The 19,808-nt window shown below is 42.8% G+C and overlaps 1 protein-coding gene across 2 annotated transcripts in view; it reads right to left on the bottom strand.

Annotated features, from left to right (window-relative positions):
* LOC111972660 (clathrin coat assembly protein AP180) overlaps positions 1-19,808 on the bottom strand; it is a 36,381-nt gene that overhangs the window by 5,611 nt on the left and 10,962 nt on the right. For both annotated transcript variants that reach the window (XM_070446579.1, XM_070446580.1), the window contains exons 3-4: positions 546-688; positions 148-223 (exon numbers count right to left, since the gene is read on the bottom strand). In XM_070446579.1, coding sequence (XP_070302680.1) covers positions 148-223; positions 546-688 — 219 coding nt within the window. The remainder of the gene's footprint in view (positions 1-147; positions 224-545; positions 689-19,808) is intronic.

Genomic DNA, 19,808 nt, shown 5'->3' with positions numbered 1-19,808 from the left:
ATTGATGAGGGGAAAAAACTATGTAATCAATTTTAGAATAAGGCCGTAATGTAACAAAATGTGGAAAAAGTCAAGGGGTCTGAATACTTTCCAAAAGCACTGTACACACACACACAAACAATTTTTTTGGAAAGGAAGTGCATTTACCGTTGGAACCTGTTTTGTCTATAAAGTTGCTCAGGTTGAACAGAGCGGTCCTGGAGGCCAAGTACTGGATGAACCTCTGAGGAAACAGAAGGAAATAGGCTGACATGGCAAAACCATTATTAAAAACAACAGCAGGAAAATAAAGGCATATTCAATGAAATAATCAACTACAAATTGAATACTAGTACATTAGTCCAAAATCGAGAGTATATATTGCACAGTGTGGAAAAGCGTGTAAAAATAGCTCTAGACATGCACACTTGTTTTTGATAACCATGTTTCAGAATGAGCAGCATTCCAGATAGCACTGTTTTCAGCACCATGGGCAGCTGTCCGTGGTGCTGAAACAGTCTAATTGTATTTTGTTGTGGTGGTGTACTAAATTACTGTCCTCTGACCTCATTGCCATGGACACACATATGGTGTGTGGCGACGAGGGCCTTGAAGACGACAATCCAGCTGGCGTTGGTGGCCCTCTCAAACAGAGTGTCAGCCATCTGAGGGATGTTCACGTTGGTCGCATTGGTGGCCGAGATCAGATCTGAAACACATAAAGAGGTTTGTTTGTATTGGGGGGAGGCTGTTAGGTTCAGAATCAGTGAAACTGTTCTGTTATTGATTCACGATCAGTGAAACAGTCAGCCATTTTGAGAGAATGGAATATAGCAGGATTCATTTTGATCCAGAGTTTTAAAATCATGATGAGTAAGTACAATTTAAAAGTGTTAAGACATGCTGACATCCAAGAAATATGTAATGTGCTGCCGTAGCTGATAGGGAAGCCAGCCTCACTTCGGGACAAATGAGTTTGCTTCAGTCTCCAGACTGCTTCATTCATATGCTTTGTGGATTTGGAGTATGAGTGCGGGCTGTGTATTATGTGGGTGTGTGTCATTACCTGTGTCTGTGTGTGAATGCATCTGTGTGTCTCTGTGTGTCCGTGTGTGTCCGTGTGTGTCCGTGTGTGTCCGTGTGTGTCCGTGTGTGTCCGTGTGTGTCCGTGTGTGTCCGTGTGTGCGCTTGGGTATGGATGTTGGTTCTGCTACTGGAATGTGTAAAAGCACTAAAATACCCTTGGAGTTCTTCACTTCACTATGTACCTCATGGAGCTAAGCATTGCAAACATATATTTAAGAGTCAGGACACACATTCAAAGCCTAAAAAAACACACACAAGCAGTGGTAGAGAGGATCCAATACACAATGAGAAATAGTGCCTTGTCATCATGATCTCCCCCATAGGAGAGACTGCCACTCAGACAGACAGACAGACAGACAGGTCTGACTAAGAGCACAATTCCCTCTGAAACATATGTCAACTCAGCACTCTGGGAGATAGTATGTGACAGACTAGCTGCTCGGAAGAGAGAGAGAGGCGGATTGGAGATATCATCTGGCCTTTATTGTTATCTTTTATCACACATGTCAACCCAGGGGCATCGTGCACCTATTATGTTAGAGGGGGCACAAAGTACGAGAGGATGGAGGGGGGCCTGGAGAAATTTGGAGAAAATGCTATTGTCTTATTACAGAGTATTCCTTATTAGTATTACAGAGAAATAACAAAAACATTTTAGTTTTATTTATTTATGAAGATGGAACCAATAGGCTACACAGCTTGATCACATTCATAAACAAACATACCTCCTGAACATCACCGGCAGCTCGAATCAAATGCTGTGTTTCACTCTACATTCTCTCCTTCTCCACTGGTGATACCGCACGAACTAGAGTATCTAGCGTCCTGCCTAGGCATCTCTGTTCTCCGTGCACCTTGGAAAGAACCACTTACTAGGGAGAATAGGGGGGTGCTATTTGCCTGGTCCAGTCAGTGTGCCCCCCGCAAAATACCGCTGACATATTTTTTTTAAAGAATTATAATATGTGGGTTTAAATATGAAGTTTAGTAATTCATTTAACATCTGACATTTTTGTGGGGCCACGTGCCTTTGTGACCCCTATGGGCATGATGCCACTGGGTCCACCAACCATCCCTTCTAGGATAGGGAAGGTTGCTACAAGCATAGCCAAACAATGTTTCTGTTCTGTCAAAAGCTGGAAGGCTGCAATATAATACATTATTGTCCAATACTGACTAGACTGAAAAGAAAGAGCGAATGCATGAAGAGGAAGGCTTGTAGGTCATTTCAGGATTAAAGATAGAGGGGCAGGGGCTTTGTCCATAGAATAATATCATTGGTGAGGGGACTGGTGTGGTGACCCCTCCCCCACACAAACCATGATGTGCTAATACCGTCTCCATTTAACAGCTTTTGTGTCCAGTGTTTGTCTAATGTTGAAGGATGTACAGACTGTACATAGAGTCACATCTGGGATATTTAGCAGATCATCTCTTTATCACTTCCTAGAATGATCTTAATAACATCAAAGTACAGTGACAGGACTGACAACTGATGTCATTATTCCTCTATGGACCTGACACGATTTACATCACATCCTGTTTGGATAGTCCCTGTCCCTGCTCTGTTTACACCACAACTCAACCATATACTCCATCTCAACCGACAACCCTGTTGTGTGTTGTTTATGTGTGTATTGTTTAATGTTAATGGAGAGAAACAAGAATATTTGTGGCCCATCACATTCACACATGCACCACAGAGCAGTGTGTGTGTGTAAGTCTAAGGATGATTGACTGATCAAAATAAAGACTATTTCAGTAATCCACAGCAGAAAGGAGAGCTCTAAGAATGAACCGGTAGACCCTTAGGGGGTCTATAGCAATAAAAACAGGATTGTGTGTGTGTTCATGCATGCATGCGGGTGTGTGTGAGTGTGTGCGTGCCTGTCTGTGTGTGTGTATGTTTGTGTGTCTCTTCGTACTCAAACACCAGGGCCTCGTTACGCAGTTGCGATGTAACTTAATAATTACGATCATCGTACCGGATGCATCGTTATGTACAAACAAACTTTTTAAAGAGTGGTTCCCAAGCACATAGAGAGAACGTTTGCTAAGTGCGTYGTTAGACCATGTGTCGATACTGATAGGATGGAAAGAAAAGCAGTGCTGCTCTCTGATCAGCTTTATCCATTCAAATCTTACCTTAACATTAGAATGATTCCACAATACTGATGACAGATCAGCTCCTAGAGAGATATGGAGGTGGCTTATTATGCTTACCCAATAATAATGCATTAAAGCACAGATTGCGAACATCATTGCGCTCATGTTGTCACACATCATGAAACACATTGAGGCAAAAATGACAGACAGTAGCTTAGTTGCAAAATATAACTCAATTGATTGAACATKAAATATATTTCAATATGATTGAAATAGCCTATATAGGCCCATGTAGCCTATTTATACAATAAGTATACCGAACATTAGGAACACCTTCCTAATATTGAGTTGCACCCTCCTCTTTTGCTCTCCGAACAGCCTCAATTCGTCGGGGCATGGACTCTACAAGGTATCGAAAGMGTTCCACAGGGATGCTGGCCCAATGCTTCCTACAGCTGTGTCAAGTTGGCTGGATGTCCTTTGGGTGGTGGACCATCCTTGATACACACAGGAAACTGTTGAGTGTGAAAAACCCAGCAGCGTTGCAGTTCTTGACTCAAACTGCTGCGCCTGGTACATACCCCGTTCAAAGGCACTTAAATATTTTGTCTTACCCATTCRCCCTCTGAATGGCACACAACACAATCCATGTCTCAAGGCTTAAAAATCCTTATTTAACCTGTCTCCTCCACTTCATCTACACTGATTGAAGTGGATTTAAAAAGTGACATCAATAAGGGATCATTGCTTTCACCTGGTCAGTCTATGTCATGGAAAGAACAGGTGTTCTTCAAGTTTTGTATACTMAGTGTATTTCAATGCAGTCATCTCGGTTTTCATTTGAAGCATCATTTTATCCTTCACTTGTTTGTAACAATTTCAAATACTTTGGCAACTTTGTATTTGTATTCAACTTCTTTCTGAAGATATCAACAGTCACAGTCAGACAGATAKAATCAATATCCAGARGTATCAGCTCTGGACAAGCTCCAGCAACAATGACTGACTAATTAATTGACTGACTAGATATTTGAAAAGGCCTACACACATAAATACATCCACATACAAATATTATGTGTCCATGCATAGAAACATGCATGAGGCTACACTGACCACTACACCATTGATTCCTGTCACATCACAGACTACATAGGTCTACATCTTCAATGTCTTTTTAACCCCATATAGCTCAGCGTTGACTACAAGTTGACTGCAAGTGTGCATCAAGGTTCAGAAACCACAGCACCACATCAGACAGCGACTGGCTGTCAGTTTGAAGTTGGTCGGTGTGGATTGCGAAAAGCTCCAGCTACTTCACAAGCTGTTTTAGCTTGGCCCAGCCATGCTCGCCTTCGGAATATCTTCCCTGATAGCTAGTGAGACAGTGACAGTGATGCACAAGCTAGGCCTATTTGAAACATTGGGATCTCCTGGCAGCATTTACCCACCAGATTCAGAAGCTCGAAATGCCCATTATAAAAAAATATATAATTATAAAAAAATATATAAAAACATAATTCATGATGGTTTTTATTTTTGTTAGTTTTGCTGTCAACAATATATTTAGAATACTTTGTTTTTCAAGTGCTTTTATTTCAGTTTCCTAAATAGTTTTTCTAATTTTAGTTTTTATTTTATTTTCAGTTTTTGTTTACTATAATAACCTTGTTGCTAATGACACAACAGTTGTAGGCCTAATTACCAACACTAGACAGCCAAYAATGTGAAACAAAATAAGGAGCTCATCGTGGACTACAGCAGACAGAAAAGGGAGAACATCCCCATCCACATCGACGGGCCGCAAGTTCCTTGGCGTGCACATCATCGAGGACCGGAAATGGTCCCACCACACCGACACAGTGTGTGGTGGGAAGCCGCAACAGCGACTCTTCAACATCGGGCAGCTGAAGAAATTTGGAATGGCCCCTAAGATTCTCACAAACKTATATACCATTGAGAGCATTCTGTTGGGCTGAATCCCTGCCTGGTACAGCAACTGCACCGCCCGTCGATGTGGATGGGGATGTTCTCCCTTTTCTGTCTGCTGTAGTCCACGATGAGCTCCTTATTTTGCTTCACATTGTTGGCTGTCTAGTGTTGGTAATGCCCTCGAAGCTGGTGTTTGGAGGATATATTGGCACTGGTGTTGTTAAGCCTGAGACGAAGTCGAGGTAAACCGTGCCAATATATCCTCCAAACACCGTCTTCGAGGGCATTATCCCTTTTATACAACGGGTTACCAACATATTGTAATGAAACGGCAGGGATCAGGTYTCGAACCCKYGACCTTCTAGCCCGAAGTCCACCGCGCTATCGACTGTGCCGCAAAAGTATGCTCGTGTGGCAAAGTTGATTTCTGAACTTATAAACCCAGGGTCGTTACAATATTCAAATAATGATTGAGATATTTTCATTAAAAACTTWAAATTCATAAAAATATTCATACTATTTCATCCTTCCACAAGATTTAGTCGAGACACTAATCTAGGGTTGCTACCCAAGCTGGCTGGTCGTTCATTCTATCGGTTCGGTTGCCAGAAACATGACCCAGTCTTTCAGTCTTTTTGTTCTGTATCTATGTTCCATTGCCATACTGGCTGGCAACGTTCTTATCCCTTGCTTACTAGCTACCCAACTATGGCTAATTTACAGTCGTGTCAAAAAGTGCAGCCAGAATAACAGCAATGTAGCTGCATTTGCATTTGTTTAAGCTGCTCTCCAGTGACATTTATTTGGACACATCCATAACAATGGGCTAATGAGGCGCGATTTCGCCTGGTATAGAAAATGTGCTCACTCGTCAGGAAACTATTGTTCAGAGGAGCTAGCCAACAACACAGCTAACACAGTCACTTCAAACTGAATCTGGAAAGACTGCAAACTAGTTGACCTTCGTTTCATTTGACCTTTTTTTCAATTGACATGTCTTTGTATATATCTATAAAAATGATGCCAGCTGTTTCATTATTTCAACTGGCTGAGAACGACACGTCCATTACTATTGGACAGCTGGAGATCGAATTGGAATATTGAAAGAATGTTGCAAATGTCAGAGAGASAGACAGCAAGGTTATMCAAATCTCTGCTGTTGAAAACGAAATGTTAGTCTAAAAGAAATATGAGATAAAGTCTAGATGCTTTTTTATAGTGGAGATCAAGTTAATGAATTGCCTGGCTGGGATGAGGAGACAGTGGATTGCGCAGTCAGATGGAACAGAGTAAATAGGATTTTAATGTCATAGATTTAGCCGGTAGTAATTTATGGAATAGACACCAGCTGGAATACGGTTTTAACCTATCAGCATTCAGGATTAGACCCACCCGTTGCATAAAGAGTCATTGAACGCTTGTCAGCTCATATTCTGTTTATACTGTATACTGTTGTTTATGCTCTGTGTATGTATACTGTATTCTCGACATGGCTCGTCCAAATATACTGTACCTGCAAAATTGTGCACCAATAATGCATTTTAAAAGCCTCTTTAAAARGAAGTGCCCTTTAATATAGACCACATGGATAATTCAATAAATCAGATTTTTATATATGAATAAAGGCTTKCTAAAAGTGCCAAAATGCAGCATTTTGACATGTCCCTCTGTCAACCTTGTGTCACTTCTAGGAAGATTCCAACCCACTTAATCCCAAAATGTGTCCAAGTTTCACCACAATTGTAAAGCCCTAACTATTTTTGTTGCTTTGACAAAGTCATTTCTGTAGTACAATTTTTTTATTTAACCTCTTGAGATGGAAAAATATTTTTGCAAGTTGAACATGTGCTCTTTATGACAGAATGTTAAAATTAGTTGAAATCAAAAGGTTACATTTCTCCAAAGGCACCAAATTGGTGGAATGACCCAACTACTGTGCTTACCATTTTATTTTCCAAATTATATACTGTCTATACACATCATATATCTGTATTATGGATTCTCACACCTGCCTACTCTAATATATCTAATTTGGATGCTTATTTCTTTGTGTATTTGTTCTATTATTTTGCTGTTGTGTGTATCTGTATTGTATTTGCGAGACATTCTACTGTACTGCTAGTAACAAACATTTCGTTGCACCTCCTATTACACCTGCAAATCCTTGTAGCGACTAATAAACTTTGATTTGATTAGAAAATGTAATTCCAGGGATATGTATGCTTTTCCCTCAAATGACTATCTGTCATATCACTCTGGAGTCGTTTGTCCACCACTGTGCCTACCCAGAACCCCCCTCTGTCATTAGTATCACCCCTGGAGTCTCTGAGCCTCTCTCCAATCTTTTTCCACAGCAACCGGACTGCCCCTCAAGGGTCAGCAATCATGACACAATGACGAAGGAGAACAAGATCTATATTCTCCAATAGAATGGCTTCACACAAAGACTAGAGGGGTTTAGAGGTTTGATGTATCATCACAGTGGCAAATTGATGTCACCGGCAAAGTGTATAGAGTCAATGAGATATACAATATTCTTATTCCATGTCCATGTCCATGTCTAGGCCATTATTTGTGGAATCTGTGTTATGCAAACGCATAAAGGGCAAACTATATGTAATATATATAATATGTAGAGATACCCTTCCATATCATTATCCCTGAGGAGAAGACAAATAATATGCCCTACCAGTGTTTCCCTTAATAAACGTAGGTTAGGCGGAGCCCTTGCCTAAAAATGTTGACCCAATTTAATGTTTGGTGTTTGAAGCCTTGAATTTTGCCTTGAGGGCATAAGCTACTTGGCAAGAAAAKAATATAGGGAGAACATGGTGCCCTATATTCATCTAGTTTGTTGAATGGCCCTGGAAAAGTCAAGAGACAAAGCTATCTATGTCACAACAAAGGGAAGACATCTACAGGTGTAGGATCTTAATTTGACCTATATTGTCAAAGAAAAATAATCCTGCAGCAACAGGATTCGAATGTTTAAACTCAAGTGTTGGTCTTTCATCCCTTATCACCCCCTATTTTGTTAGAAAATCCAACTTTGAGAACTGTTTCAGATGCAATATGTTAGCCATCCCTCCTGATCAGCGTCTTTTAGCTAGCAGTAAAACAAACGTAAAGTACCAACGGGACATTCAAAACTGTAATATCTTATGCTTCACGGAGTCGTGGCTGAACGACGACATTATCAACATACAGCTGGCTGGTTATACGCTGTATCAGCAGGACAGCACATTTTTGTAAATAACAGCTGGTGTACGATATCTAAGGAAGTCTTGAGGTTTTGCCCCGCCTAAGGTAGAGTATCTCATGATAAGCTGTAGACCACAGTATCTACCTAGAGAGTTTTCCTCTGTATTTTTTGTAGCTGTCTACATACCACCACAGACTGATGCTGGCACTAAGATCACACTGAATGAGCTGTATTCCGCCATAAGCAAGTAGGAAAACGCTCACCCAGAGGCGGCACTCCTTGTAGCCGTGGACTATAATGCAGGAAAACTTAAACCCGTCTTACTAAATTTCTATCAGCATGCTAAATGTGCTACCAGAGGGAAAGAAATACTCTGGACCACCTTCACTCCACACACAGAGACGCATACAAAGCTCYCCCTCACCCTCCATTTTGCAAATCTGACCATAATTCTATCCTCCTGATTCCTGCTTACAAGCAAAATGAAAGCAGGAAGCACCAGTGACTSGATCAATAAAAACAGTGGTCTGATGAAGCAGATGCTAAGCTACAGGACTGTTATAATAGCACAGACTGGAATATGTTCCGGGATTCCTCCGATGGCATTGAGGAGTACAAAACCTCAGTCATTGGCTTCATAATTTTTTATTTTTTTATTTCACCTTTATTTAACCAGGTAGGCTAGTTGAGAACAAGTTCTCATTTGCAACTGCGACCTGGCCAAGATAAAGCATAGCAGTGTGAACAGACAACACAGAGTTACACATGGAGTAAACAATAAACAAGTCAATAACATGGTAGAAAAAAAGAGAATCTATATACAATGTGTGCAAAAGGCATGAGGTAGGCAATAGATCGAATAATTACAATTTAGCAGATTAACACTGGAGTGATAAATCATCAGATGATCATGTGCAAGAAGAGATATTGGTACTGGTGTGCAAAAGAGCAGAAAAGTAAATAAATAAAAGCAGTATGGGGGGTGAGGTAGGTAAATTGGGTGGGTAGTTTACAGATGGACTATGTACAGCTGCAGCTGTACATAAGTGCATCGATGACATCGTCCCCACAGTGACTGTACGTACATACCCCAACCAGAAGCCATGGATTACAGGCAACATTCGCACTGAGCTAAAGGGTAGAGCTGCCGCGTTCAAGGTGCTGGACTCTAAAACGTATTTCTTATAACCCGGAAGCTTATAAGAAATCCTGCTATGCCCTGCGACGAACCATCAAACAGGCAAAGTGTCAATACAGGACTAAGATCGAATCATACTACACCGGCTCTGACGCTCGACAGATGTGGCAGGGCATGCAAATCATTACAGACTACAAAGGGAAGCACAGCCGATAGCTGCCCAGTGACACAAGCGTACCAGATGAGCTAAACTACTTCTATGCTCGCTTTGAGGCAAATAACACTGAAACATGCATGAGCGCACCAGCTGTTCCGGAAGACTGTGTGATCACACTCTCCGCAGCCGATGTGAGTAAGACCTTTAAACAGGTCAACATTCACAAAGGCGCAGGGACAGACGGATTACCAGGACATGTACTGCGAGCATGCGCTGACCAACTGGAAAGTGTCTTCACTAACATTTTCAACCTCTCTGTCAGGTTTTGGCCAAGACTGTTCGGGTTTTGGTCACTAGATGTCCCCATTGCACCTTTTTTGTACCTTTTGTTTTTCTTGCTCTAATTATTGTTTGCACCTGTAAGTCATTCCCTTGTTAGTATTTAAACCCTGTGTGTTCCTCAGTTCCTTGCTCAGTGTTTGTAAGTTAGCACCCAGCCCCAGCCCAAGCCTTGTTTTATACAGATATTTCTCTTGTTGGATTTTCCAGAGGTTCTCTGGTTTAGTTCTTGTGTATTATTTGAGTAGTCTTTTGAGGTTTGTTTTTCCCTGCTGTTTTTTACCACTTTGTGGAGTTTCTTTTGTATTTTGGAGGATTTCCATTTTGTGCCTCTTGGCTTTATTTTTGGACATTGTGGATTTAGTTTCTTTGCCTGAAGATTTTGTTCTTTAATTAAACCACCATCTCTAGTACTGCTGTGTCTGCCTCATCTTCTGGGTTCTGACGATTATTAGTGACTGTTTCTCGCACCGGGTCCGGCCCCCCTTCCATGACCGAGTCTGTAATACCAACATGTTTTAAGCAGACCACCATAGTCCCTGTGCCCAAGAACACGAAGGTAACCTGTATAAATGACTACCGACCAATAGCACTCATGTCTGTAGCCATGAACTCACATCCACAATGAGATAGCCAGCCTGCCAGCTTAGTGGAGTCTGCCACTAGCACAGTCAGTGTATTCAGCTCAGCTATCCCCATTGAGACCGTCTCTGTGCTTCGATCTAGGTTCGGCAAAACTAAACATGGTGGTGTTCGCCTTAGCMATCTCACTGGAATAAAGACCTCCTCCATTCCTGTAATTATTAACTCACATCTCAAAATAGGGCTACTTAATGTTAGATCCCTCACGTTCAAGGCAGTTATAGTCAATGAACTAATCACTGAATATAATCTTGATGTGAGTGGCCTGACTGAAAGATGGCTTAAGCCTGATGAATTTACTGTGTTAAATGACACCTCACTTCCTGGTTACACTAGTGACCATATCCCCCGTAAATCCTTCAAAAGCGGAGGTGTTGCTAACATTTACAATAGCAAATTTCAATTTACAAAAAAACGACTGCGTTTTTGTCTTTTGAGCTTCTAGTTATGAAATCTATGCAGCCTACTCAATCACTTTGTATAGCTACTGTTTACAGGCCTCCTGGGCCTTATACAGCATTCCTCACTGAGTTCCCTGAATTCCTATCGGACCTTGTAGTCATGGCAGATAATATTCACATTTTTGGTGACTTTAATATTCACATGGAAAAGTCCAGACCCACTCCAAAAGGCTTTCGGAGCCATCATCAACTCAGTGGGTTTTGTCCAACATGTCTCCGGACCTACTCACTGCCACAGTCTGGACCTAGTTTTGTCCCGTGGAATAAATGTTGTGAATATTCATGTTTTTCCTCATAATCCTGGACTATCGGAACCACCATTTTATTACGTTTGCAATCGCAACAAATAATCTGCTCAGACCCCAACCAAGGAGCATCAAAAGTCGTGCTATAAATTCTCAGACAACCCAAAGATTCCTAGATGCCCTTCCAGACTCCCTCCAACTACCCAAGGATGTCAGAATACAAACATCAGTTAACCACCTAACTAAGGAACTCAATTTAACCTTGCGCAATACCCTAGATGCAGTCGCACCCCTAAAAACCAAAAACATTTGTCGTAAGAAACTAGCTCCCTGGTATACAGAAAATACCCAAGCTTTGAAGCAAGCTTCCAGAAAATTGGAACGGAAATGACGTTACACCAAACTGGAAGTATTCCAACTAGCTTGGAAAGACAGTACCGTGCAATATCGAAGAGCCCTCACTGCTGCTTGATCATCCTATTTATCCAACTTAATTGAGGAAAATAAGAACAATCCAAAATGTATTTTTGATACTGTCGCAAAGCTAACTAAAAAGCAGCATTCCCCAAGAGAGGATGGCTTTCACTTCAGCAGTGATAAATTCATTAACTTCTTTGACGAAGAGATCATTAGAAAGCAAATTTCAGACTCTTTAAATCTGCGTATTCCTCCAAAGCTCAGTTGTCCTGAGTTTGCACAACTCTGCCAGGACCTAGGATCAAGGGAGACACTCAAGTTTTTTAATACTATATCTCTTGGCACATTAATGAAAATAATGATGGCCTCTAAACCTTCAAGCTGCATACTGGATCCTATTCTTACTAAACTACTGAAAGAGCTGCTTCCTGTGCTTGGCCCTCCTATGTTGAACATAATACACGTCTCACTATCACAGATGTGAACCAAACTCACTAAAAGTGGCAGTAATAAAGCCTCTCTTGAAAAAGCCTAACCTTGACCCAGAAAATATAAAAAACTATTGGCCTATATCGAATCTCCCATTCTACTCAAAACATTTTGAAAAAGCTGTTGCGCAGCAACTCACTGCCTTCCTGAAGACAAACAATGTAAACAAAATGCTTCAGTCTGGTTTTAGACCCCATCACAGCACTGAGACTGAAGGTGGTAAATTACCTTTTAATGGTGTCAGACCAAGGCTCTGCATCTGTCCTTGTGCTCCTAGACCTTAGTGCTGCTTTTGATACCATTGATCACCACATTCTTTTGGAGAGATTGGAAACCGAAATTGGTCTACACAGACAAGTTCTGGTCTGGTTTAGATCTTATCTGTCGGAAAGATATCAGTTTGTATCTGTGGATGGTTTGTCTTCTGACAAATCAACTGTAAATTTCGGTGTTCCTCAAGGCTCCGTTTTAAGATCACTATTGTTTTCACTATATATTTTACCTCTTGGGGATGTCATTCGAAAACATAATGTTAACTTTCACTGCTATGTGGATGACACACAGCTGTACATTTCAATGAAACATGGTGAAGCCCAAAAATTGCCCTCCCTGGAAGCCTGTGTGTCAGACATAAGGAAGTGGATTGCGGCAAATGTTCTATTTTTAAACTCGGACAAAACAGAGATGCTAGCTCTAGGTCCCAAGAAACAAAGTGATCGTCTGTTGAATCTGACAACTAATCTTGGTGGTTGTACAGTTGTCACACAAAAAAACTGTGAAGGACCTCTGCGTTACTCTAGACCCTGATCTCGCTTTTGACGAACATATCAAGACTGTTTCAAGGACAGCTTTTTTCCATCTACATAACATTGCAAAAATCAGAAACATCCTGTCCAAAAATGAGGCAGAAATATTTATCCATGCTTTTGTCACTTCTAGGTTAGACTACTGCAATGCTCTACTTTCCGGCTACCCGGATAAAGCACTAAAACAACTTCAGTTAGTGCTAAACACGGCTGCTAGAATCTTGACTATAACAAAAAATGTGATCATATTACTCCAGTGCTAGCCTCTCTACACTGGATTCCTGTTAAGGCAAGGGCTGATTTCAAGGTTTTACTGCTAACCTACAAAGCATTACATGAGCTTGCTCCTACCGATCTTTCTGATTTGGTCCTGCCATACATACCTACACGTACGCTACGGTCCCAAGACGCAGSCCTCCGTACTGTCCCTACAATTTCTAAGCGAACATCTGGAGGCAGGGCTTTCTCCTATAGAGCTCAATTTTTATGGAATGGTCTGCCTATCCATGTAAGAGACGTAGACTCGGTCTCGACCTTTAAGTCTTTATTGAAGACTCATCTCTTCAGTAGGTCCTATGATTGAGTGTAGTCTGTCCCAGGAGTGTGAAGGTGAACAGAAAGGCACTGGCACAGCGAACCGCCCTTGCTGTCTCTGCCTGGCCTGTTCCCCTCTCTCCACTGGGATTCTCTGCCTCAAACCCTATTACAGGGGCTGAGTCACAAGCTTACTTGTGCTCTTCCATSCCGTCCCTAGGAGGAGTGCAGTCACGTGACGTGAATCTTCCTTTCCGGTTTGCGCCCCCCCCTTGGGTTGTGCCGTCAGGGGGAGGCTTTGGGCTATACTCCGCGCTTGTCTCAGGATGAGTAAGTTGAGTATGAAGATATTCCCTCTGTGAGTGAGGGGGCTGTTGCTTTGGCAAAGTGGGTGGGGTTATATCCTGTCTGTCTGTCTGTCTGTCGTCTTCTGTCTGTCTTGTTGCCTGCTCTTGTCTGTCTGTCTCTGGTCCGTCTGTCTGTCTGTCTGTCTGTCTGTCTGCGCTGTCTGCTGTCCTGTCTGTCTGTCTTTGTCTGTCTGTCTGTGTCTGTCTCGTCTTGCTCTTCTCTCTCTCTCTCTCTTCATCTCTCTCTCTCTCTCCTCATTCTCCTCTCCTCTCTTCTCATCCTCTCTGCTTCTCTCTCTTCTCCTCTTCTCTCATCTCTGCTCTCTCTCTCTCTCCTCTCTCTCTCCTCTCTCTCTCTCTCTCTCTCTCTCTCGTTCTCTCTCTCTCTCTCTCTCCTCTCTCCTCTCTCTTCTCTCTCTCTCTCCGTCTCTCTCTTGTTCTCTCTCGTCTGCTACGATCTCGTCTCTCTCTCTTCTCTTTCTCTCTCTTCTCTCTCTCTCTCTCTCTCTTCCTGCTCCTCTCTCTCCTACTCTCTCTCTCTCCTCTCTCTCTCTCTCTCTCTCTCTCTTCTCTCTCTCTCTCTCTCTCTTCTCTCTCTCTTTACTCTGTCCTCTCTCTTCTCTCTCTCTCCTCTTCTCCTTCTCTCTCTCTCCCTCCCTTTCTCTCTCTCTTCTCTGAGTTTTCCAACACGTGCTTCTATACCGTGCACCTAGCTCGCTATTTGGGTTTAGAGTGAGTTTTGTAACAGCACTTTTGTGCAATCCAGGTCAGGCTGATTGCTTGCTTGATATGATTTGCATTGATTTGATGATGAGCTGCTTTGAAAGCTGGCATGGTTCACATCAACACTATCTTCCCGAACACCTAGGGACCACTCCACTGTGCATAACGCCATAACAGATCCACAGATGATGCAAATCTCTCTGTGCACTCCACATGCCCTTTCCCACCTGGACGAAAAGGAACACCCAGAGTGTGACTCGAGTCACACAAATATGAATGACTTGCAACTCACTTAACACCAATGATGGTGACTTAACTTGGACTTGAGCCTTTTTGACTCGATACTGACTTGATCCTCTCCCAAGCCAAATTATAAAAATGATGCTATTAAAAAAAGTGTGCAGCCATCAACTCTTAGAATTTCAAGGGATTACCGTTTGAAATCGACGACGCAGCCAATCAATGTGCCGCTGACAAAAAGTTGCGCATGGGCAGGGAGAGGGAACGTAGGCGGGTGAATTCAGATGGAGCCCTTGGAAAGATGATATAAAGACTACGCTGCATCAACAAAAACGGATGCAACTTGCAAAACATGTGGGAAGAAAATGACAGATGGAGGCGCAACAACTTCCAACTTTGTTCGACATTTGAAGCTGCACAAAGAACGGTAAGTTCTAATATATAGCCGACAGCTATATCATTCATAACTTTGCTAGTGTAGCATGTTGGCTAACGTAATGTTAAATCAATTAGCCTCCACACAGTCAGTCAGTGCGGGAACGTGATCATTGCCCCCAAGATTGAGCTACGACTGGCTAGGCAGTTGGTAACCTAAATCCTGCCTGATGTTACTGCTGTTCCTAAAGCCATTGACATATGTTAGCCTACTGTAACCACACACACAATGTGTGTGTTAAGGTTGGGCGATTGTGTACATCTCAGCGTTCAACACCATAGTGCACTCAAAGCTCATCAATAAGCTAGCGACCTTGGGACTAAACTCCTCCCTCTGCAACTGTGTCCTGGACTTCCTGATGGGCTGTCCCCAGGTAGGTAACAACACATCTGCCACGCTGATCCTCAACACAGGGGCCCCTCAGGGGTGCGTGCTCAGTCCCCTCCTGTACTCCCTGTTCACTCATGACTGCACGGTCAGGGACGACTCCAACACCATCATTAAGTTTGCCGATGACACAACAGTGGTAGGCCTGATCACCGACAACGACGACAGCCTATGGGGAGGAGATCCGAGACCTGGCCGTGTGGTGCCAGGATAACTACTTCTCCCTCAACGTGATCAAGAGAAAGGAGATGATTGTGGACTACAGGAAAAAGAGGACGGGGGTGTAGTGGAGCAGGTTGAGAGCTTCAAATTCCTTGGTGTCCATATCACTGTAAGCTATTCAGCGCATGTGACTAATAAAACTTTGATTTGGGCAGATGACGTGTGACGTCCAAAGGCAGGAGTGAGCTCTGCCTTTACCATTACTTTTTTCACGCCAATAGGCATGCACATTTATTTGAGTGCAATGAAAATGAATGGGACATATTGAGTATGTTTACATTCACAGTAATAATTTGATATTAAACTGATTATGTCAGTAGGCAGATTATGCAATAGTAATGTAAACACCTTACTCTGCTTATCCTAATTGGCGTAAGGTCAAAATCAAAGGAAGCATATGCAGAATAAAACACCTTGTTTTCAGAGCAATCTTTTGAATTACTAGGACGTATAAACCCCTTCAATCGGTGTTCCAGCGGTGTATTTGATCTGCGCATGTGCTAGCACGTTGGGTTATGGATGTAACCTTGGTTCTCTGAGTAGAGTAACGGGTTGCCAAACGACCTACGGGAACTGCTTCCCCTTCACGCGATATGATTGAAATGCTTAATATCAAAGATGTTTACAGTCACGCCACACCCCTACTTTACCCACATAACCTGTCACTTATAAAAAGGCATGACACACTGTCTATTACTTCACTCGAACTCCATGGAGGAACAACATGAAAGCTTAGCGACCTGTTACTATACTCAGAGAACCAAGGTTACATCTATAAAAATGTGATTCACATTTATTTTAAATTAGTAAAAGTAAAAAGATTTAAATCCTACTTTTTTTTCTCCTTCACATTTTCAAACAGTCCATTTATATTTTCCAACGGGGCTATACTTTTGGGTGAGTTTCTTTTCACACCTCAGTAGCCTTGTTTCACTGCCCAAAATGAAATTAAACCATCTAGTGTTCAGCTAAGTAACAACACAATGTCATACAGGTAGTCTAGTCAAATAATTACCATCCAATCACATTAACTGTTACTCTCTCGCGGGAATTCCACTAACGGTCCATATGTAGACAAACGTAGCTGCTGCTCATTCCATTTGCTCAAMAATTGATAAATGGTTGCGTCCATAGAGACACATATCAGCTCTACTGGTAGTACTGCTACTACCAGCAGTACTACACCTGCAACTGTCGAAGACACAAGTTGTTCTGCTTCCACGAGCACATCCAATGCTAGCATCAGTAATTCAAAATTTGTTGTTAGCCCAGCTAGCATGGACACTGACAGTAATGAATCTGATGCAGCCAAAGAGCTACTGCCCCCTTACCCAGGAAAGCACTGAACAACAGACAGGGATGTTGGACCATCGAAGAGGCGCAAATATGATGAGAACTACATTGATTTGGGATGCACTTATATTGGGAGTAGTTCCTTACCTCCGGGCGGCAGGTAGTCTAGTGGTTTGATCATTGGGCCAGTAACCGAAAGGTTGCTGGATCAAATACCCGTTTTGACAAGGTAAAAATCTGTTGTTCTGCCTCTGAACAAGGCAGTTAACCCACTGTTCCCTGGTAGGTGGTCATTGTAAGTAAGAATTTGTTCTTAAATGACCCACCTAGTTAAATAAATAAGTAAATCCTCACGCACAGTGTGTTATATGTGCAAAAGTACTTTAACTCACAACTTGATGAAACCTTCACTTATAAACAAAACATGCCAATTTGAAAAATAAGCCACAGGAGTATTTTGAGCAAGAATTAAGACAACTTTCAAGTAGTAAGACATGTATAAAAGCAACAGATACCATTAATAAGAAGGAGCTAGAAGCGTCTTATATGGTGAGCTACCGAGTGGCTAGCACAGGCAAGCCCCAYGCTATTGTGGAGGACTTAATTCTTCAACTTAATGCTTTGGGGAAAGGCCAAAAAAACTATACAGACATTGCCTGCTTCACATACATGCCAGTGAATTCTATGCGTTACAGCTGGATGAGTCAACAGATGTGGTGGGCCTGGCACAGCTCCTGGTATATGTCCGTTACGTTTATGGGTGGTAAATTAAGGAAGACATCCTCTTCTGCAAACCACTGGAAACCAGGACAACAGGAGAGGATATAAGTACTGAGAGGATATAACAGGAGAGGATATAAGTACTGAACAGCTTTGTGACATCAAATGGACTTTGGTGGTCAAGATGTGTTGGTATCTGTAATGATTGCGGTAAAGCCATGACAGGGAGACATAGTGGAGTGGTAATGCGCGTGCAAGCAGCTGCTCCTTACTCCCGACGCCACTTGGGTACACTGCAGCATCCACCGAGAGGCTCTTGCTGCCAAGGGAATGCCTGACAGCTTGAAAGACGTTTAGTAAGGCCCCTGAACTCTCGTGTATTTTCGGCACTATGCAATGATATGGGCAGCGACCATGTAACGCTTTTACAACATACAGAAGCGCGCTGGTTATCAAGGGGAAAAGTATTGACATATTTTTTATGAATTGAGTGATGAGCTTAAAGTCTTCCCTACTGACCATAATTTTCACTTGTCTCTCACAAGACTGGCCTATCTGGGTGATGTTTTTTCTCGCCTGAATRATCTGAATCTAGGATTACAGGGACTCTCCGCAACTATATTCAATGTGCGGGACAAAATTGAGGCTATGTGAGAGTGGATTCTTGGCCCTCACTAGAATGAAAACTAAATACAGGCACAGACTGTGTGTGGAAAATTATTTAAGACTGAGACTCTCTCCAATACAACCCAACATTGCAGAGGTATGTGCATCCTTTCAAGCACACCCTTCTCATTAACCTGTGGTGAGTTATTCACAATTTGATGAAAAAAAATAAGGTTTTATATGTAAGTTGGTTAAATAAAGAGCAACATTATTGATTATTATTATATTATTATTTGTGCCCTGGTCCTATAAGAGCTCTTTGTCACTTCCCACGAGCAGGGTTGTGACAAAAACTCACCCTCATTCTTATGTTTAATAAATGTATGGTGTGTTCCAGGCTCTGGTGAATGACGTTCTCCACGACATGCTGAACCGGTTCGTTTTTGTCTACATTGAGGACATCCTCGTCTTCTGCCGCTCCCCCCAAGAACTCGTGCTCCATGTTCGGCAGGTTCTCCAGCGCCTTCTGGAGAACCAGTTGTTCGTTAAGGCAGAGAAGTGCGAGTTCCATCACTCCACCATTCCCTTTCTGGACTACATCCTCTCTGCTGGGAGCATCAAGATGGATCCCAAGAARGTGAAAACTGTGGTGGATTGGCCTYAGCCTATGTCCAGGGTACAGCTGCAACGCTTCCTGGGGTTTGCAAACTTTTATCATCGCTTTATCCGGGTTTACAGCACCTTGGCCACCCCCCGTCTGCCCTCACCTCTACCAAGGTTCCGTTCACGTGGTCCACGGGCGCAGACCAGGCGTTCCGGGACCTTACACATCGCTTCACCACGGCTCCGATCCTGGTTCATCCAGATCCTTCCYTTCAGTTCGTGGTGGAGGCCGATGCTTCGTATGTCGGAGTGGGGGCTGTTCTGTCTCAACGTTCATCCCTGGACCTTAAGATGCATCCCTGCACCTTCTTCTCCCACTTCCTCACCCCCACGGAGAGGAAATACGATGTGGGGAATCGGGAGCTTTTTGCGGTGAAGATGGCATTGGAGGAATGGAGGCACTGGCTCGAAGGGTCGGAGTATCAGTTCATTGTGTGGACCAACCACAAAAACCTGGACTATCTCCACACCGCCAAGTGCCTCAACTCCAGGCATGCAAGATGGGCCCTGCTGTTTACCCAGTTCAACTTTTCCCTCTCCTACCGTACAAGAATGTCAAGCCGGATGCCCTGTCTCGCCGTTATAACCCTACAGCTGCCACCCTGGAGCCTGAGACCATCCTTCCCACCTTGTGCCTGGTG

Source organism: Salvelinus sp. IW2-2015, linkage group LG14 (genome assembly GCF_002910315.2).
Source record: "Salvelinus sp. IW2-2015 linkage group LG14, ASM291031v2, whole genome shotgun sequence".
Taxonomy (NCBI): domain Eukaryota; kingdom Metazoa; phylum Chordata; class Actinopteri; order Salmoniformes; family Salmonidae; genus Salvelinus; species Salvelinus sp. IW2-2015.
Note: the sequence above shows the minus strand (reverse complement) of the source record. Positions and strands in the feature narration are given on the sequence as shown.